Genomic DNA, 16,733 nt, shown 5'->3' on the forward strand with positions numbered 1-16,733 from the left:
GGGGAGCTTCCTCCCAGGGGACGCAGCTGGCCTCCCCCAGGGGCCTGGAGAGCTGTGGTCTCTGACCACAGGGGCCATCGAACCCCGAGGGCTGAGTGACACCGACAGGCCCCGGGCTCGCCGGGCGGGAGGCAGGAAGTGCCGCCGCTCGGGGCCGGCCGGCAACAGGAAGTGAGGCGGCGGGGGGTGGTGCGGAGCCCTGCTGGCCGCGGGCCCCAGATGCAGCAGGTGGCTGCCGGCAGGAGGGAGCCGTGGGCGCAGCCAGCTGGGCGGCACTTCGGGCAGCGCCGGGGGCAGCGGCCCTCACCAGCCTGGGAGATGCGGGCCGAGGTTCTGCGCCGTGGCCCCTGAGCCACATGGCCTCTCTGGGCCCCAGGACACTGGTCCCCCACCCGTCGCCAGGCAGGAGAGCCATGTGCTGGGTCAGCGCCATCAGGTCAGTGGGGCGGCCCCGGGACCGGCCCTCGGGAGGCAGTGTGGGCCGGCACCTACAGGACCACTTGGGGAGGCCCGTGAGGGGCCCGGGGCCCTGGCCCCGGGCACTCAGCCGGCAGCTGGCAGGGAGGCCCGGCAGCCTGCTGGGTGGGGACCCAGGTTGGGCCGAGTCTGCCCACGGCACACCGTGCTGGGGTGGCCTTGGCGTTTGGGATCTGTGTGCACACACACTGTGTGTTCGAGCGTGGTGAGAGACTGTGACCCTGAGTGAGACTGAGTGTGAGTGTGGGTGTGAGCATGAAGGAGTGTGTGAGTGTGCAGGGTGTGTCAGTGTGCCTGTGGGTGTGTGACTGTGGGTGTGTGAGTGTGCCTGTAGTGTGGACCAGTGTGTGTGCCTGTCCAGGCACCGAGGGTCCAGCGGTGCTGGGGGATCCCCGGGCCCCCCCCCCCCGCCTGGCGCAGTGCTCGGGTGTGGGGCCCCCGCGGGCCTGGGCTCTGCCCTCGAAGCCCGGCCGCTGCCCTCCCTCCGGCACGGCGGGTCGCCTGCCTCCATGGAAGCTGTTTGGTTTTGATTCTTTTATGGAGAAGGGTTCTGGGAAGAGGAAGAACTGGGGGAAACCGAAAGTCAAGAGCAAGTGAGCCGGGTGGGAGGCGCGGGGGCCCCTCCCAGCAGCTGTCATCCGTCTGCCCTGTGCCCCCCGCCCCGCCGCCAGGCAGGGGGTGTGTGGCTGTGCGGGAAGATGTGGGGGGGCACCCCACTATTACCAGCTGAGTGGCTTTGGGCGAGTTACTCAGCTTCTCTGGTGTCTTCATCAGTGACGCGGGGGTGACGCTGGTTCACACGTCGGGGGCCCCGGGGGTAATGACAAGAAGTGCCCACCCCTTCTCCCCCCCCCCGTCCCCCCCCCCCCCCCGCCTCCCTGTGCCTGAGCCTCTCGGGCCGGGCGTCCTGGCCTGTCAGTCAGGAGTGGGGCCTTGGGCCTGCGAGCGTGGCGGGCTGTCAGGCTGGCCTTGGCCCTGGGCGGCGCAGGGCAGGGGTGGTGGCCATGGCTCTGACCAGGACTCACGCTTTTGCCCAGGGCACGGGGCCTCCACCGAGACTCCTGGCCGCCCCTGGGGGCTGTGTGTGTCCGGATGCGTGCAAGTGAGCATGAGAATGAGGTGTGTGCGCGTGCATGGTTAAATGAGGGCACAAGTGCATGTGTGTGGACAAGTACATGCGTGCGTGTGGGTGTGTGAGAGTGTGTGTGTGAGCGCTCCCTCACCCTGTGGCTCCCACCCGCCGGCCCGCCTGGCCCCGCGGACAGGGACTCTCTGACGCTGCGGTCACGCGAGCCGCCCGCTCCCTGGCCCCGGCCAGGGCCGTGCCTGCAGCTGCCCCCCAGGTTCCCAGCCCCCCAGGCCCCCCCCCCCCGCCCGCTTCGCTCTCACGGCCAGGCTCACACCCTTCCACACATGTGCACACACAGCTCTCACGCGTTCTGTGGCACACTGAAGCCGTGAAGCTGGCCACTGTCGGCGGGGTGGACCCACAGCTTACGTGCGGAACTGTGTGGGCCTGGAGCCCCCCCCTCGGGCTGTGGCCCCACCGCCGGCGGGGCCTGCACTTCCCGGAACCCGAAGGGGCTGCCACTGTGGGAAAGAGCTGCTTCCGCCCGCCTTCCCGCTCTGTCCCCACCCTGCCCCTCGGTCTCCGGTCACCTGGCCAGTCTCAACCCTGAGAGTGGGGGGGTGTGGGGTGGGCCCAGGAGCAGGGGCCGAGTGGGCCAAGGTGTCCACCTCCCGAGCACACGCACACCTGCTGGAGGGGCTCGTGCAGCTCCCATGTGGCCACTGACGCTGCCCCTGGGCCCCCGGCACCCTGCCCGGGGCAGCCCCCCGAGCTGCAGGGAGCAGAGCCCCCGCAGCACTGCGGGGGGGCCGGTGCTGACTCTGTGGCCGGCTCGCTGGGCAGCCCTGGTCCCCGGGGGGGGGGACAGACTTGTCACTGTGCTGCTGCGGGGCGCCCTGGGGAGCGGCCTCACGATGCCCCCTTGAAACGGGAAGAGGCAGAGGCTCAGAGGAGGACAGGCCTGGTGGCATTTGAACCCGGGTCTTCCGCATTGTCCCTGACGGCTCCAAGCCAGGGCGGCTCAGCAGGCAGCTCTAGCAGCTTGCCAGGGCGGGGGGGCTGGGGGGCTGGGGTGTCTCCCCCTAGAGAAGCGGTGAGCTGACAGGGTGGCCTGCGGGGGCCCCTGGGGACAGTGGACCTTAATTGTCAGGTCTCGGGGGCTGGGGCGACACCCTGGGCTTCGAGAGCAACAGGCAGGGAGGCCAGGCCGGCCCAGGAGGAAGGGTGCCCAGGAAGGGTGCCCCTTGGGGACTCCCCTCAACTTTCCTGGGCACGGAGGCAGCAGGAGCCTGGAAGTCCCCCAGAGCTGTGTGGTCACTGTGACTGCCGGGGCCCCGCATCACCCTCACCCACAGCCACCATTTCCCCTTCCCACTTTGTCCTGGCCGGGCGCTGGGCTTCTGGGCGGGTGCCAGCCCACCCAGTTCACCCCTGGGGCAGGGCAGGATGGTGGTGGCCAGACGCTGTTGGGGTGTCAGGATGGGCTTCCTTTTGGGTGGCCTGCCCTTCGGAGAGGGACTGCGGGTGTTGGCCTCTGTCCCTGGAGCGAGGGCATTCCTGGGTGGGGGGGAAGGTGGCACACAGCCTCGCCCTGTCACCACCCACCCTGCCCGTCCGAGCTCAGCCGGTGGCCGCCTGGAGCCCTCGTCGTGCCCATGGAAGGACGGCGGCCAGGTGGGAGTGGGGGCCCTCACAGGCCTGGCCCCCAGACCTCCCCCGGGGGTGGGTCCAGGAGTGTGGGCTCTGCCTGCCCTGGCAGCAGCTGCTCCCGCCCTCACAAGTGTCCGGTCTGCTCTCAGACTGGGGGGAACTCGGTCCGCTGGCGTGGGGGCTCCGTGTCGGCCCCCTGCTGTCCCCGCCACCTGCCAGGGTCCGCGTTCCACACCTCCTCGGGGGCTCCCTGGGTGCCCCTCTGTGGCAGGCCTGGGCTGGCGAGGGTTGGGGGACAGTGACAGCCTGCTGTGGCCAGTGTTTGGAGGGACACAGGGCCCCCAGAGGTCACCCTCGAGCACACTCTGGGCTTATGTTTGGATTGGTCCTTGCTCAAGTGCAGGAACGGGACCACTGTCTGCACCCTGGGTTTGTGCCCTGCCACGCAGCGGGCCTGCCGGTCAGTGCTGATCACTTTCGGTGGGTTCCTTGGCGTGTTCTGTGTGTACGGCCGTCTAGTCCACAAAGCTGACCTCCTTCCTTTCCCATCCGCACACCCTTCCTTTTCCTCCCCTAGCTGCCCCGGCTGGGCCCTCCGGGGCCATGCTGAGTGGCGGGCAGTGGGGAGAGGGACGCCTGCCTGGCCCCTGGCCTCGGGCGAAGAGTCCGTCCTCACACCAAGGCGCGTGCGCGAGCCCCGGCCTTTCCCCCGCCGCCCCCTTTCCAGGGGGAGGCAGCTTCCCCGCCCCAGAGCGGCGTGGGGTTATCGTGAAGGATTGTTGCGTCAAATGCCTGTTCCTCCTGAGACTGTCACGTGGCTTTTGTCCTTTACTGGATGGACACAATGTTTCGCACGCATTGGGTCGAGCGGGACGCGTCCCACCGGCAGGAGCACAGCCGGCTCGCCGTCCTGCGTTTGCTGGGGAGCTGGTTGCCTCGTCCGGAGGGTCGTCGGCCTGCGCCCCTCTCGGCTGGCGGTGCCTTCGGCTTGGGCGTCAGGGTGATGCGGGCCGCAGGGACAGAGTTTCTTCCTGTTCTGGTTTTGCAAGAGTTCGTGAGAGATCCGCGTCTACCGGAGCACACTCTTGAGGGGCGGGGCCCTGGGCCGGGCTCCTCACCTGCTCGCACAGGGGGCGGGGCTCCTCACCTGCCCCTGGCGCTGGGGGCGGGGCTGGGGGCGGGGCGCGGGGAGGGCGGGGTTCGCGGCGGCATGGCTGGTGCAGGGCACCGGCCGCGGGGCTGGGGTCGGCTGGAGGCGGGCTCCGGGGGCGAGGCGGCGGGGTCGCCCGGCCGAGGGCCCTGTCGGTGCGCGCAGGGCCGGCGGGCAGACCCCCGGAAGCTGGCCGTGCCCGCCGCGTGGCCGCCGTGAGTACCGAGCCCGGACCCGGTCAGCGCTTCCTGCGAGAACAAAGGCGGGCGTCGGCCGGCCGGGGCGGCGGGTGGGTCGGGGGCTCCCGAAGGGGCACGCGGCTGCCTGTCCGTCCGTCTGCAGCACCTACCAGGGTGCGAGCGTGGGCGCGGGTGCCTCTGGGGCCGGGCCGGGCGGCGCGGAGTGCGGGCCGTGCTTTGTCCGCAGCCTGGGCTGTCAGGGGAGCCCTGGCCAGAGGGGCGGCTTTGTGTGCGGGGCCCGCGGGAGGGACGGAGGCTGGGCAGAGGCCGGGGGCAGCCCGGGCCGCGGGCGGTGGACAGTTCATGGACGGTGCTGCTTTTCCCGGAGCAGAGTGCTTTTCTTTGTGTTTTCGGGGATGGGGCGGAAGTGGCAGGAGTCCCAGCAGGCCTGGGCCTCTGGGTCTGCTGTTACCTGCGCCCCTAAGGGCGCTACCTCGGACCACACACCTCCTCCCACTCTGGGGAGTCCCTGGAGGGACCAGGCCGGGGTTGGGTGGGGGCAGGCCCAGACATAACGGTGCAGGGTTGGGGGGTGCTGTTCAGAGAGGCGGGGGAGGGGGGAGCCCAACTGTGACGGGGCATTGAGGTCCTGCACAGACAAGAGCACTCGGAACCTGGGCCTGGAAGGGTGAGCAGGGGTGGCAGCGAGGCCGGGAGTGTGCGGCAGCTTGGCCCCAGGAGGAGGCTGGATGGAGAAGCCGAGTTCCCGTGGGCCTGGGCCGGCCCGAGACCGGCAGCCTGCCCCGGGTGACGGCGCTCAGTGTGGTCCCTGCCCGGGTGACGCCCCAGGCCGGTGGGGAGGTGGCAGTCGTGCGCAGGCACTGCGGATGCGGGTGTGCTGCGTGCCACGCTGTGTCTGCGCGGCCCTGCCACTTTACAGCCCCCGCAGCGGTGGATCAGGGACCCCCAGAAGGCCGAGGCAGGTCATCTGACCCAGGAGCTGGGGGCCCCTGGCTGCCTGCTGTCCTGCTTCCCGGTCTCAAGGCCTTGAGGGAGGGATGGAGTGGCCCTGGCCGGGTAGTGCCGCTGGTTAGAGCGTCCCAACGTGCCCAGGTTGCGGGTTCAATCGCCGGTAACAGCATATACAAGACTCAGCCAACAAATGCAAAAATAAGAGGAACAACAAATCAATGTTACCCTCTCTCCCTCTCTCTCAAAAAAAAAAAAAAAAAAAGGAAAAGAAGGCAAGAAAGAAAGAAAGAAAAGAAGCCAGCTCAGGGTTGCCTCAGGAGTGGAGGCTTGCGTATCTAGGGGCCATGGCCCTCCCCACTGAAGCTCAGAGCTGGTAAAGAGGGTTCCCAGGGCCAGCTCCAGCCCCTGCACCTCTTTAACTCTCTCCTTCAGGTTGCGACTCTTGTCACCTCTTCCTGGAAGCCCTCTCTGAATTTCCTGTCTGGGGCAGGCCCCATGACAGGCGCGCCTGGCGCTTGGACGTGGGGTGGCTGCGGGCTACGGCTGACTTGCCCGGGCCAGCGGTTTCCCGAGCTCACTCACTGCTAGTGGTTCACTCACCACTGCGACCCAGCCCCCGTGGGACCTGAGCTTGGCGGCGTGCGCTGAATGAACCAGTGACAGCGAAGGAACACGCCGAGCTCTCAGGGTCTCTGGAGGTCGGGGACGTGGCCACATGGACCGGGCTGACCAGGTGGACCAGGCAGCCTGTCTCCCTGGGCTCGGCCCCAGGAGCCCGGGGCCTTCGCACCGCTCGCTGCCTGGAACCCTCGTGCTGTCCCCGGGGTCTCGGCAGCGTCCGGCTAAGCCCTCTCCTGTCCCCCACACCCGGCTGAGACGGTGCCCCTTCTCTCGCAGCTTCATGGCGGCCGAGGAGATGCACTGGCCCGTGCCCATGAAGGCCATCGGCGCCCAGAACCTGCTCACCATGCCCGGGGGCGTGGCCAAGGCCGGCTACCTGCACAAGAAGGGCGGCACCCAGCTGCAGCTGCTCAAGTGTGAGTCCCCTGCCGTGGGGGCGCGATGGGGGGACGTGGGGGCGGAGCTGAGCCTACCGTTCCCGACATGGTGGGCCCTTCCGAGTCTTCCTTCTGTCCCTGGTGGCTGCCGTCCCTGGCAGGCCTGCGGTGGGCCTCCTCAGATCCAGGAGGGGGTCCAGGGCCATGTAGAGCTAGGGTGGGCCTCCGTCCGGTGCACACAGCTGAGCCCTTGCCTTCGCCGGTGGGTGTTCAGTCGGGGGTTTGTCACAAGGTTGGAAATGGCCCCATCTGCCAAGCCAAGGCCCCCCTTGTCCAGACACTGGAGGTCAGAGAGCGTCGGGCCTGGTCCGTCCACCCGAGCAGCCTCAGGGGCCCTGTCTCTGCCCTGTGCTGCCTGGCCTCTGGGCACCCGCTGGCCTGGTGTCGTCCGGCAGGGAGTCTGCCACTGACCTGTCCCCTGGCCTGGGTGGGGCTGCTCAGGGACGGGGCGGTGGAGAGCCGGGGTTCTCAGGGAGACGCCCAGCCTGGGGGCTGGCTCCACGCCGGTGGCTCTTGTCCGCAGGCTCTCCGGGCTTAGGTGCCCCCCGCTCGCAGTGCCACCCTAGGGTGGAGGGGACTTACCCACCGCCACCCAGCACCCAGCAAGGTGGCTGGGGCTGCCCTGGGCCTCTGGCCCTTCCTGGAGCCGGCCTCACAGCCCTCGTCACTGGGGGCCGTGGTAACTCCACATAGCCAGCCCCACCCCCCCCCGCCGGTTCCACCCCTGCTGGGGGCCGGCCATCATGCCCATGAACTTGTCCGCACGTACCCTGTGGCGGTCAAATGAACTCCTGGGGAGGGGCCAGCATGCTGGCCCAGCTCCTAGCCCAGCCATTCAGGGGGGTTGAGGCCTGGTCCAGCCCCCACAGCCTCTGGGGAGGGTCCCTGGAGTGGGGTCTGCCTAGCAGCCCCCCGCAGCTCCCCCCCACCCTCGCCCCGCTGCCCACAGGGCCCTTGCGCTTCGTCATCATCCACAAGCGGTGTATCTACTACTTCAAGACCAGCACGTCCGCCTCCCCGCAGGGTGCCTTCTCGCTGAACGGCTACAACCGGTGAGCGCCTGCCTGCCTTTGCCTGCCCCGCCCCCACGGCCAGCTGCGCCCCGGCTCCCCCACAGGGCTCTGGCCGGACCTGCCCCTTGTGGCACCCAGACTCTGCCGAGACGGTTGGGGTGCCCTGCCCTGGGTGCCATGCCCAGCCTCGCTGCTGCCCCTTGGTGGCACCTGCCCCTGCTGACGGTCTAGCCCCAGGGCCTGGGGTGAGCCGGGGCTCCCTGCACTCTATCAGCAGGCCTCCAGGGTGGGGACAGCCTGCTTTTTGAGTCCCTATTCGGCCCACTGCCCAGTGGCTTCTGCATCCCTTCTCCCTGCCCCTTGTCCACTGCAGCCTCCCTCCAAGGGGCCAAGGCCGGCCTGCCCCAGGCCTGTCCCAGGCCACCCTGGCTCCAGGGGCCTCCCAGGCAAGGGGCCCCAAGTCTGCCCTCGAGGGCTCCCAGCTCCGGGGCAGGCGAGCACTGGGCCCGAACTCCCTGTGAGGATGGTGCGCTGCTGTGCAGGGCCGTCTGCCGGCTCCATCCGGCCCACCCCTCGTCTCCGGGGGCCTCAGGGCAGGTGGAGGGGGCCCGGGGGCCCTGCGCCCCGTGGCGTCAGCCTGTGCCTCTCGCCTTCCTGGAAGGGCCTGTCCCTCCTGCCCGGGGGTGACTCAGGGTCCCACAGTGTTGCTGGTGGGACTGGGACTCTCCGGGAGGGATTGTCGACCTTGGCTTCCACCCTAACCGCTAGCCCAGTGGGGGAGCCTGGCCCCAGCACCCAGCCCGGGGACGGGCCGGCTGGGGCACTGCTGAGGGGGGAGGAGGCTCTGGGGCCCTCCTATGGCTGCCCCGGGGTCACCTGTGCAGGGGTGTTTCCCTTCCCCCAACTCAGCACCCTTAGCCCGCTCGGGGGTGTAGTCTTGCCCCAGGGGCTGCTGGCTCAGGCCCTTTCAGAGGCCACGTGGGCACACCTGCCCGAGGTGCCCGGCCCAGCAGGGCCCCCCACCCCCGCTAGACCCTGTGATCTCTGTGCAAACCCTGCGTCCTGGCTGGGCGAGCGACCACAGTGAGTCACCTCCTTGAAATGCTCTCAAGACAGCGGGGGGCAGGGGGTGCTGGCGGATGTGGCTCAGAGGTTGGCCTGCTGGCCAGTGCACAGAAAGGTCGTGGGTTCGATTCCCACTCAGGGCACGCGCCTGGGTTGCAGGTTCCATCCCCAGTTGGCAGGCAGCCAATCGATGTTTCTTTTTCTCATCTCTCTCTCCCCCTGCCCGCTCTTTCCCCGTCTCCAAAGAGAAGTGGAAAGTGAGACACCCGTTTCTTAGGAGAGAAACGACAGCAGGGCAGGCGGGGCCGAGGCGGGAGGTGGTGACCGGTCCTGGGCAGCGAGGGGGGAGTGTCCTCGTCTCGGAGCCTCATGGCTGCTGCTCCCGGGACGCCGGCCAGGGCCCCAGCCGCCCGCCGCCCCCCCCATCCCCAGGACCAGCGCTCCCCTCCGCCGGCAGCCTCTGGGCCTCCGCCCGGCCGTCCAGACCTGCCCGTGTCCCCCGGAGCCTGGTGCTGGGTGCTGTCCAGGGGCGGGGCGGCCCCCGTGGGCGTGGACCCACGGTGACCCCGGGGTCTGTGCCCTCAGGGTGATGCGGGCGGCCGAGGAGACGACGTCCAGCAACGTCTTCCCCTTCAAGATCATCCACATCAGCAAGAAGCACCGCACGTGGTTCTTCTCGGCCTCCTCTGAGGACGAGCGCAAGGTGGTGCCTGGGGGCCGGGGGCGGGGGGGGGGGGGGGGGGGGGCAGCCTGCCCCTCAGTGACCTGCCCTCACGCCCAGAGTCTCAGAACGTGCTCCCGGGAGGGGCCCGGAATGGACTGAGGGGGGCTGCAGCCCCGAGGGGGCCACGGGCCGGCCGTCCCGACCTTGGCAGGCACTGCAGCCCCCGGCCGCACCGTGCTGACCTTGGCCGTGGCTGACTTACAGAGCTGGATGGCCTTGCTGCGCAGGGAGATCGGCCACTTCCACGAGAAAAAGGAGGCGCCTCTGGACACCAGGTGGGCCTGGGGCTGTGTCGGCGGGCGGGCGGGCGTTGCCAGGGCCCTGGGCTCGGCCCTGGCCCCCACCTCCAGGAGCTCGGCTCAGAGGCCCCTCCTCGGAGGTTCTCCTGGGGGCTCCGTGTGCGTCCCCTGGGCTGATCCTGGGTGTGCGTGCACCCGAGTGTGTAAGCCTGGGCGTACGTGCCCGTGTGTGTGTGCCCCCCGTTGGTAGTTCCTATTGAGGGGTCCCGTGCTCTCACCTGCCCACCCAGGAGGCCCAGCATTTGCAGCAGCTCAGGGCTTTGGGTGTCCCCACCCCTTGTCCACCCTGGCTGGCTCAGGAGTGAGGCCAGGGCGAGTCCCTCCGGGTCCCGGTGGCCTTGCCGGGAGTGGCCCAGCCAGCAGCAGGAGCCCTCCGGGTGGCCCAGAAACAGTGTCCTCTCATTGACGAGGAGGCTGAGGCCGTGCAAGGCCTGGCCCGAGAAAGGCCGCCCTGCGGGTCCCTGCTGCGCTCGGAGCTGCTGGCCCTCGGGCCCAGCTGGTGTCCCTCCGTAGGCTCGGCCTGGAGGTGGCTGAGCACGCCCCCAAGGAAGGAGCGGGTGGGCACTGGGACCCTGAGGCCTGGCAGCATCTGACCAGTTGGGGGCCATGCTTGTGGCAAGAACCACGGAGCAGGGGGGGGGACGGACAGACTGCAGCTTCCTGTTCCCCTGTCGGCCCGTGTAACCCCATACAGAGCATATCTGCGTGGCCCCGTCTGTACGTGTCTGTGCATCCAGGTCCGTGTGCGCCCTGGTGTTTATCTGTGTGTACGTCCACGTCCGTGTGTCTGAGCGTGTGCGTGCCTGTGTTTGTCCGTGTCTGCGTGTGCCAGTGTGTCCAGATGGGTGAGCGCAGGGGGACCCCTGCCCCGAGCTCACTGCCGCGCCCGCCCGCCCCTCCCCGCCAGCCTCAGCGACTCCAGCTCGGACTCGGACAGCTTCTACGGCGCCGTGGAGCGGCCGGTGGACATCAGCGTCTCTCAGTACCCCACGGACAGCGAAGGTGAAGCGCGTCTCGGCGCTGCGCCCTCCGCCCCTCTGCACGCGCGGCGCCCTCCACCCCTCTGCACACGCGGCCCCTCCGCCCCTCTGCACGCGCGGCCCCTCCGCCCCTCTGCACGCGCTGCGCCCTCCGCCCCTCTGCACGCGCGGCCCCTCCGCCCCTCTGCACGCGCGGCCCCTCCGCCCAGGACGGGAGGCAGGTCTGGCTGCTCTGCCTGCCCCGTCCCTGGGGCACCCCCCCGTAGCCCGCCCGCCCCGCCCCCGCCCTGGCCTCCCTGACGCAGAGGTGCTCTCAGCGCCTCCCCGGGCGGGCGCGGCCGGGCCCCCCTGACCCGACCCCGTCGCCCACAGACTACGAGCACGACGACGACGACGACTCCTACCTGGAGCCTGACTCCCCCGAGGGTAGGTGTCCGGCGGGTGGGCCCGGGCAGCGGTCTGGGCGGCCTCGGGGTCCCTCTCCTGACCCCGAGGGTCAGCGTGTCGGGCGGAACGGAGCAGAAGGGGCAGCACTGGTCGCTCTGCTCCCCGCTTCGCCAGGCTGGGGGTGCACCGGGGCGCTGGGGCTCGCCCTGGGCTGGAGTGGGCAGGGCCAGAGCAGGGTCCACCCCCTATGACTGACAGCTCTCTGGAGCTCTGTAGGCCTGTCGCTGCGCCCCCGACTCCCGCCCCCACCTCCAATAGCGCACAGCGTAGCGGCCGACCCAGTCACGGGCCAGGAACCGCACACGCGTGTCACCGGGCGGCACGGGGCTGCGCCTCGGTCCTGGCGTCTGTCTCCGTGTCTCTCCTCCTGCTCCCACTGCCTGCCCCGTCTCCCGTGGCCCCGTCTCCCGTGGCCCACCCTCCCGCAGGCTCCGCCCCCGGCCTGGGCTCCCCCCTGCTGACGATTCCGTTATCCCTGGGGACGTGGGAAGCTTGCTCAGGCTGCCGAGTGCCGGAGGGCTGGACGGGCCCCGTAGCTCGGGAGGAAGGCAGCCCAGGAATGCCGAGGGTGGGGGCTCCGAGGGGGCTCCTGTCCACTCCACCCCGGCCCTCTGTCGGGAGCAGGGGTGGTGCTGGGCCGGCCTCCCCCCGGCGACGCCTGCTCACTGGCAGGGCCTTTTCATTCCCCAGACACCCTGACGCACCCGCCGGCCTACCCCCCGCCTCCCGTGCCCGTGGCCAGGAAGCCGGCCTTCGAGATGCCCCGGGCCCACTCCTTCACCTCCCGGGGCCCGGGCCCTCTGGTGCCACCCCCGCCGCCGCCCAAGCGCGGCCTCCCGGATGCCGGCCTGGCTCCCGAGGACTCCAAGAGGGACCTGCTGGGCCCGAGGCGGGCAGAGCCCGGCCTCAGGGTGCCCGCTGCCCCCAGGAGGATGAGCGACCCCCCCGTGAGCAGCCTGCCCCACCTGCCCAACCCTCGGAAGCCCCCCTGCTTCCCCGAGAGCAGCAGCCCTGGCCCGGAGCCCCGCGTCCCCAGCCCGGGGGCCGCCTCCAGGAACTGTGACAAGCTCAAGTCCTTCCACCTGTCTCCCCGGGGGCCGCCCACGCCGGAGGCCCCGCCCGTGCCAGCCAACAAGCCCAAGTTCCTGATGGTGGCCGAGGAGGCCCCCCTGCGGGAGGCGGCCAAGCCCGGACTCTTCGTGCCCCCCGTGGCCCCCAGGCCGCCTGCGCTGAAGCTGCCCGTGCCAGAGGCCGCGGTCCGGCCCCTGGCCCTGCCCAGGCTGGAGAAGCCGCTCCACCCTCACCTCCAGTGAGTCTGCAGGCGCTGGTGCCCCGGGACCCCTCCCAACCCGGCCAGCTCTCCCCGGCCTCCCGGCCTCCCTGCCCCCAGCGCTTGGCCCACGGTGGGGGCCGCCAGCCCTGCACTGACGGGGCAGAAGGCTCTGCCGGGGCCGAGCGGCCAGTTCTGCACCTGACCAGGGGCCCACAGGGCGTCCAGCCCTGCCCTGGAGGTGCTCTGCCCATGGGGCGGTGGGCCTGGGTCTGTGGCTGCCTCAGGGAGCTGTGGCAAGGTGGACTCTGGGGACACAGGGCTTCCGGAGCTCCTGCTGGGCTGAGGGAGGGCCTTTGGGGTCAGGGGAGGGCCTGCAGGGCTGGCCTGGCCCCGAGAGAGGCCTTGTGGGGAAGGGAGCCTTCGGACCCTGCCTGGGGCTCTGGGTAAGCCGCTGGCCCGGCAGCCGTCAAAGCTGCCTTTGTGCCCCTCCCGCCTGGGAGCCGCCGGGCCGTGGAGGGGGCCGTGGAGGGGCGGTGACTCACCCCCGAGGCCTCCCCAGAATGTTTTCTGCTTGACTGCTGTGTTAACAGCCTGTGGTCAGAGATGCCTGCACCCATAGCAGGGAAGGTCCTGGAAGCCACAGGGGTGGGCCTCGTGTGGGTGCACTGGACCGGGGCTCCCGGACTCAGCCCCCTCCTCCCCAGGACTCTTGCTCGCCCTGACGCCTGTGGGAGGTGCCCGAGAGGACCCCTCGCCATGCTGGCGCCCCTGTTTCATGAGGGGCCGCGGTGGTCCGGCCAGGGTCACCTTGCCCCTACCTAGGCCTGGGTGCCGGGGCCCAGCGCCCACAGCCTAGCACCCTGTCCTGTGTGGCCTCCTTTCATTCTCCCTGTGGTCACGTGGCCCCAGGTGTGGGCGTGTCCCCAGGACTCGGTCCGTCCACAGTCATCCAGCCACACTGTGGCTCTGGGAGGGGCGTGACTCGGCCGGGCTCCAAAGCGGGGCAGTGGCAGAGCAGGGGATGAGGCGCCCCCAGCCTGGCCTCGTCCCACGGCGCCCAGAGCACTTGTCTGTGCTGTGACGACACCGGCGCGCAGGCCCCCAGCACCCCCACCCTCCCCGCCGCCGGGGCCATTGCCAGCCCTGGCCCAGCTCAGGCTTCCCGGCCCCAGGTGCTCCCTGGCCACCTCAGGGTGGCCAGCACGGGCAGCCAGACCCCATCGCTCCGAGGCTGAGCTTGGCGCGGTCACTGGGGGTGCATGGCCGGTGTGGAGGGGCACCACCCACTGTGACGGCGGAGCGTGACCTTTTTCTTGCTCCCTCCCCAGGCGCTCTCCCCCCGACGGACAGAGTTTCAGGAGCTTCTCCTTTGAGAAGACCCGTCTGCCCTCCCAGGACGACGCCCCGCAGGCGGACTCTGGAGGCAAGGACTCCGACGAGGACTACGAGAAGGCAAGGCGGAGTGGAGCGCCCCAGTCGCGGCCTCGGGTGGGCGGCGGTGGTGGCGGGGGCTGCCGGCCAGGGGGCTCCGCGCTCGGGCCATCTCAAGCCAGGAGCCCCCGGGTCCCTGGAGTTGAGGGGACGGAGCCCTGCACAGCCTGGGGCAGGCCAGCAGCCAGCTGGGGGAGGGGGAGGGGCGCTGGCCTCGCGCACCGTGGAGACCTCCCGCTGACCTCCGCGACCCCTCCCCAGGTGCCGCTGCCCAGCTCGGTCTTCGTCAACACCACAGAGTCCTACGAGGTGGAGAGGTCAGTCGGGAGCCCTTCCTTCTCCGAGGCCTTGTTTTTGTGGACATGAGGTTCCCTGTCATTGCTGCTGGGGTTTTTTTTTTTAAAGATTTTATTTATTTTTAGAGAGAGGGGAAGGGAGGGAAAAAGAGAGGGAGAGAAACATCCATGTGTGGTTGTCTCTCGCACGCCCCCTACTGGGGAACCTGGCCTGCAACCCAGGCCTGTGCCCTGACTGGGAATCGAACCCGCGACCTTTTGGTTCGCAGTCCAGCACTCAGTCCACCGGACCACACCAGCCAGGGTTCTGTCTGTGTTTCTGTTCCCCGCTCACCTTGGTGCTGGGTCGTTGCTGGCACAAGTACACGGTCAAGTGCAGCTAGGACAACAGATGCCATCAGCTCAGGCCCCTTGCTGGCCGTCACCCTGTGGCCCAGAGCTCTGTGTGGGCTGGCCCTCCCAGCACCCACTGCCCTCGGCACCCACCGCCCTCGGCAGCTGAGCTGCGGGACAGCGAGAGGACAAAAGCCACGCTGGGGCCTGGGGCTGGAGGGTCCCCGCGAGACCTCCCTGAGGATGCTTCGCCTGCTGACTTTTGTAGGCTGTTCAAAACCACGAGCCCCCGGGGGGAGCCGCAGGACGGACTCTACTGCATCCGCAACTCATCCACCAAGTCGGGGAAGGTAGGTGCCGGGGAGGGTGCCCTGGCAGCCGCCCTGCCAAGCAGAGGCCCTGGGACGGCTGCCCTGTGCTGGCGTCTGCTGGCCTTCCACGCACCCGGCCTGCAGGCGAGCACAGGCCTTTGCAGCGTGTAGGTCAGCTTCCCATGCAGCCTGCTGTTTGTCATCTCCCTCCACTGAGTGTCGTCCTTGGGGTCTCTGCCTCGCAGCCCCCCTCCCCGTCTATCCTCAGGAACTAAACGCCACTGTGGACGGGGTGTTGGTGGCCGCCGCCCAGCACTGGCAGGAGACGGGAAGGCAGGGCTGGGGCCCCGGCCTCTGATGTGGGTGGGGGCCCCCCACATGGAAGGGGAGGCTGCTGGGGCAGTGGGAATGGCAGGTCATCTTCTCGCTCCGCCTCTGCCCCTCCAAGGGTGGCCACGTAACCCCACTGAGCCTCCCTGTCCCCTGTGCATCCTCGGTGGTCCCAGGGTGGGCCAGGCCCCTGCTACTGTCATTCAAGTCTCGCTAGAGACCATCTGAGGCCACAGCCCTGGAGCAAAGGGCTGCCCTCCCGCACCCTGCTGTCTGTGCAGGGCGGCCCTTCCCTGTGCCACCCCTGAGGGCCACAGGGCCCAGCCGTGGTGCTGCTCACCCCCTGGGCCCCGGAGCCTGACCCCGTCAGGGCCAGAGCTGTGGCTAGCCTGCGCCCACCGCTGCCCACGGTTCTCCCTGCAGGTTTTGGTCGTGTGGGACGAAAGCTCCAACAAAGCGAGGAACTACCGCATCTTTGAGAAGGTGAGCAGGCTGGCCCTGCTGAGGACCTGGGAGGGAGGGGACCCGGCGTGAGGGCAAGACGGTCTCCTCAGTGTGCAGGCGGCGGATGGGCTGAGGCTGGCATCTCTGGGTACTGTCCCTCCCTCACTGCCTCCGCCTCCCCTTCCTTGCCAAGAGGGGGTGGGGCGATCAGCTCGGGACCCTGGACTGACCCACAGACCGGCCCGCGCCCCTGGGGCGGAGCGGGGAGTGAGCGGGGAGCTCGGGGCCGCGGGAGCGGGCCTGTCCACCCCGCTATGCAGGGAGGGGAGGCTGGCCCCCTGCCCCTGACCTTGTGCCCCCTCCCCGCAGGACTCTAAATTCTACCTGGAGGGCGAGGTCCTGTTTGTGAGCGTTGGCAGCCTGGTGGAGCACTACCACACCCACCCGCTGCCCAGCCACCAGAGCCTGCTGCTGCAGCACCCCTACGGCTACTCGGGGCCCAGGTGACGCGGACGCACTGTGGGCAGAGGTGACCCCAAGGCTACCATCTCAGGCTGCGCAGAGGAGCCGGGCCCGCAGGGCAGGAGGAGCTCCGACCCGAGGCCTCCCAGACGGAACACCGGACTGCCAGGCTGGGCTGGGCCAGGCCCCACCCAGCAGGCTGGGTCCTAGGGGCTGGGCTGGGCCTCAGGCTGCCGAGGGCAGGGGCTCTCTGGTATCCTGCCCCGCCCCCCCCCTCTGTTTCACCTCCAGGTGAAACCTAGCCGCCCAGGGCCTCTCTCTCGACGGAGCTGGCCTGGGCTTCACGGACAGGAATTCTGGGCCCCACCCTGCTCGGGGCTGGGGGCCGGGCAGGGAGGGCTGGGGCATCCGCGGTTGGGGCAGGGTTGTCCCCAGGACCCCCAGGAACGCTAAGACTCAGGCTCCAAGAGGGGCCTTTGCTGCACAATAAAGCACAGACGACCTTTGCCTCGGTGGCTGGGCTTTATCGGGAAGGAGGGGTGGCCGGCCTTGCTGCGTGTCTGCACTGATGTCCGAGTGGAGACCGCAGCAGCTCAGCCCACGGGACCCTGAGAAGCGGCCCCCCACCGTGCAGGGTGGAGCTGGCTCAGTGACGCGCCGCGGGCGCACAGCTGGTGACGGAACGGGAGGCGCACCCAGGCAGCCCGGGCGCAGAGCCCACGCTCGGAAGCGGCAGGTTCCATGGCGGGGGGTCAGGACCAGGGCGCGGG

The 16,733-nt window shown here is 69.7% G+C and overlaps 1 protein-coding gene across 3 annotated transcripts in view; it reads left to right on the forward strand.

Annotated features, from left to right (window-relative positions):
- SH3BP2 (SH3 domain binding protein 2) overlaps positions 1 to 16,469 on the forward strand; it is a 29,621-nt gene extending 13,152 nt beyond the window's left edge. The window contains exons 1-13 of one of the 3 annotated variants that reach the window (XM_036018155.1): positions 251 to 436; positions 6,395 to 6,534; positions 7,505 to 7,607; positions 9,219 to 9,336; positions 9,562 to 9,632; positions 10,564 to 10,658; positions 11,009 to 11,077; positions 11,774 to 12,392; positions 13,685 to 13,808; positions 14,049 to 14,104; positions 14,685 to 14,766; positions 15,481 to 15,540; positions 15,871 to 16,469. In XM_036018155.1, the coding sequence (XP_035874048.1) occupies positions 357 to 436; positions 6,395 to 6,534; positions 7,505 to 7,607; positions 9,219 to 9,336; positions 9,562 to 9,632; positions 10,564 to 10,658; positions 11,009 to 11,077; positions 11,774 to 12,392; positions 13,685 to 13,808; positions 14,049 to 14,104; positions 14,685 to 14,766; positions 15,481 to 15,540; positions 15,871 to 16,008 (1,755 nt within the window). In that variant the 5' untranslated portion in view covers positions 251 to 356 and the 3' untranslated portion in view covers positions 16,009 to 16,469. Of the gene's footprint in view, positions 1 to 250; positions 437 to 4,393; positions 4,562 to 6,394; positions 6,535 to 7,504; positions 7,608 to 9,218; positions 9,337 to 9,561; positions 9,633 to 10,563; positions 10,659 to 11,008; positions 11,078 to 11,773; positions 12,393 to 13,684; positions 13,809 to 14,048; positions 14,105 to 14,684; positions 14,767 to 15,480; positions 15,541 to 15,870 lie in introns of those variants that run through there. The other 2 variants (XM_036018148.1, XM_036018161.1) reach the window with 2 other exon arrangements.
- The last annotated feature ends 264 nt before the right edge of the window (positions 16,470 to 16,733 follow it).

This window comes from Phyllostomus discolor, chromosome 1 (genome assembly GCF_004126475.2).
Source record: "Phyllostomus discolor isolate MPI-MPIP mPhyDis1 chromosome 1, mPhyDis1.pri.v3, whole genome shotgun sequence".
NCBI lineage: Eukaryota > Metazoa > Chordata > Mammalia > Chiroptera > Phyllostomidae > Phyllostomus > Phyllostomus discolor.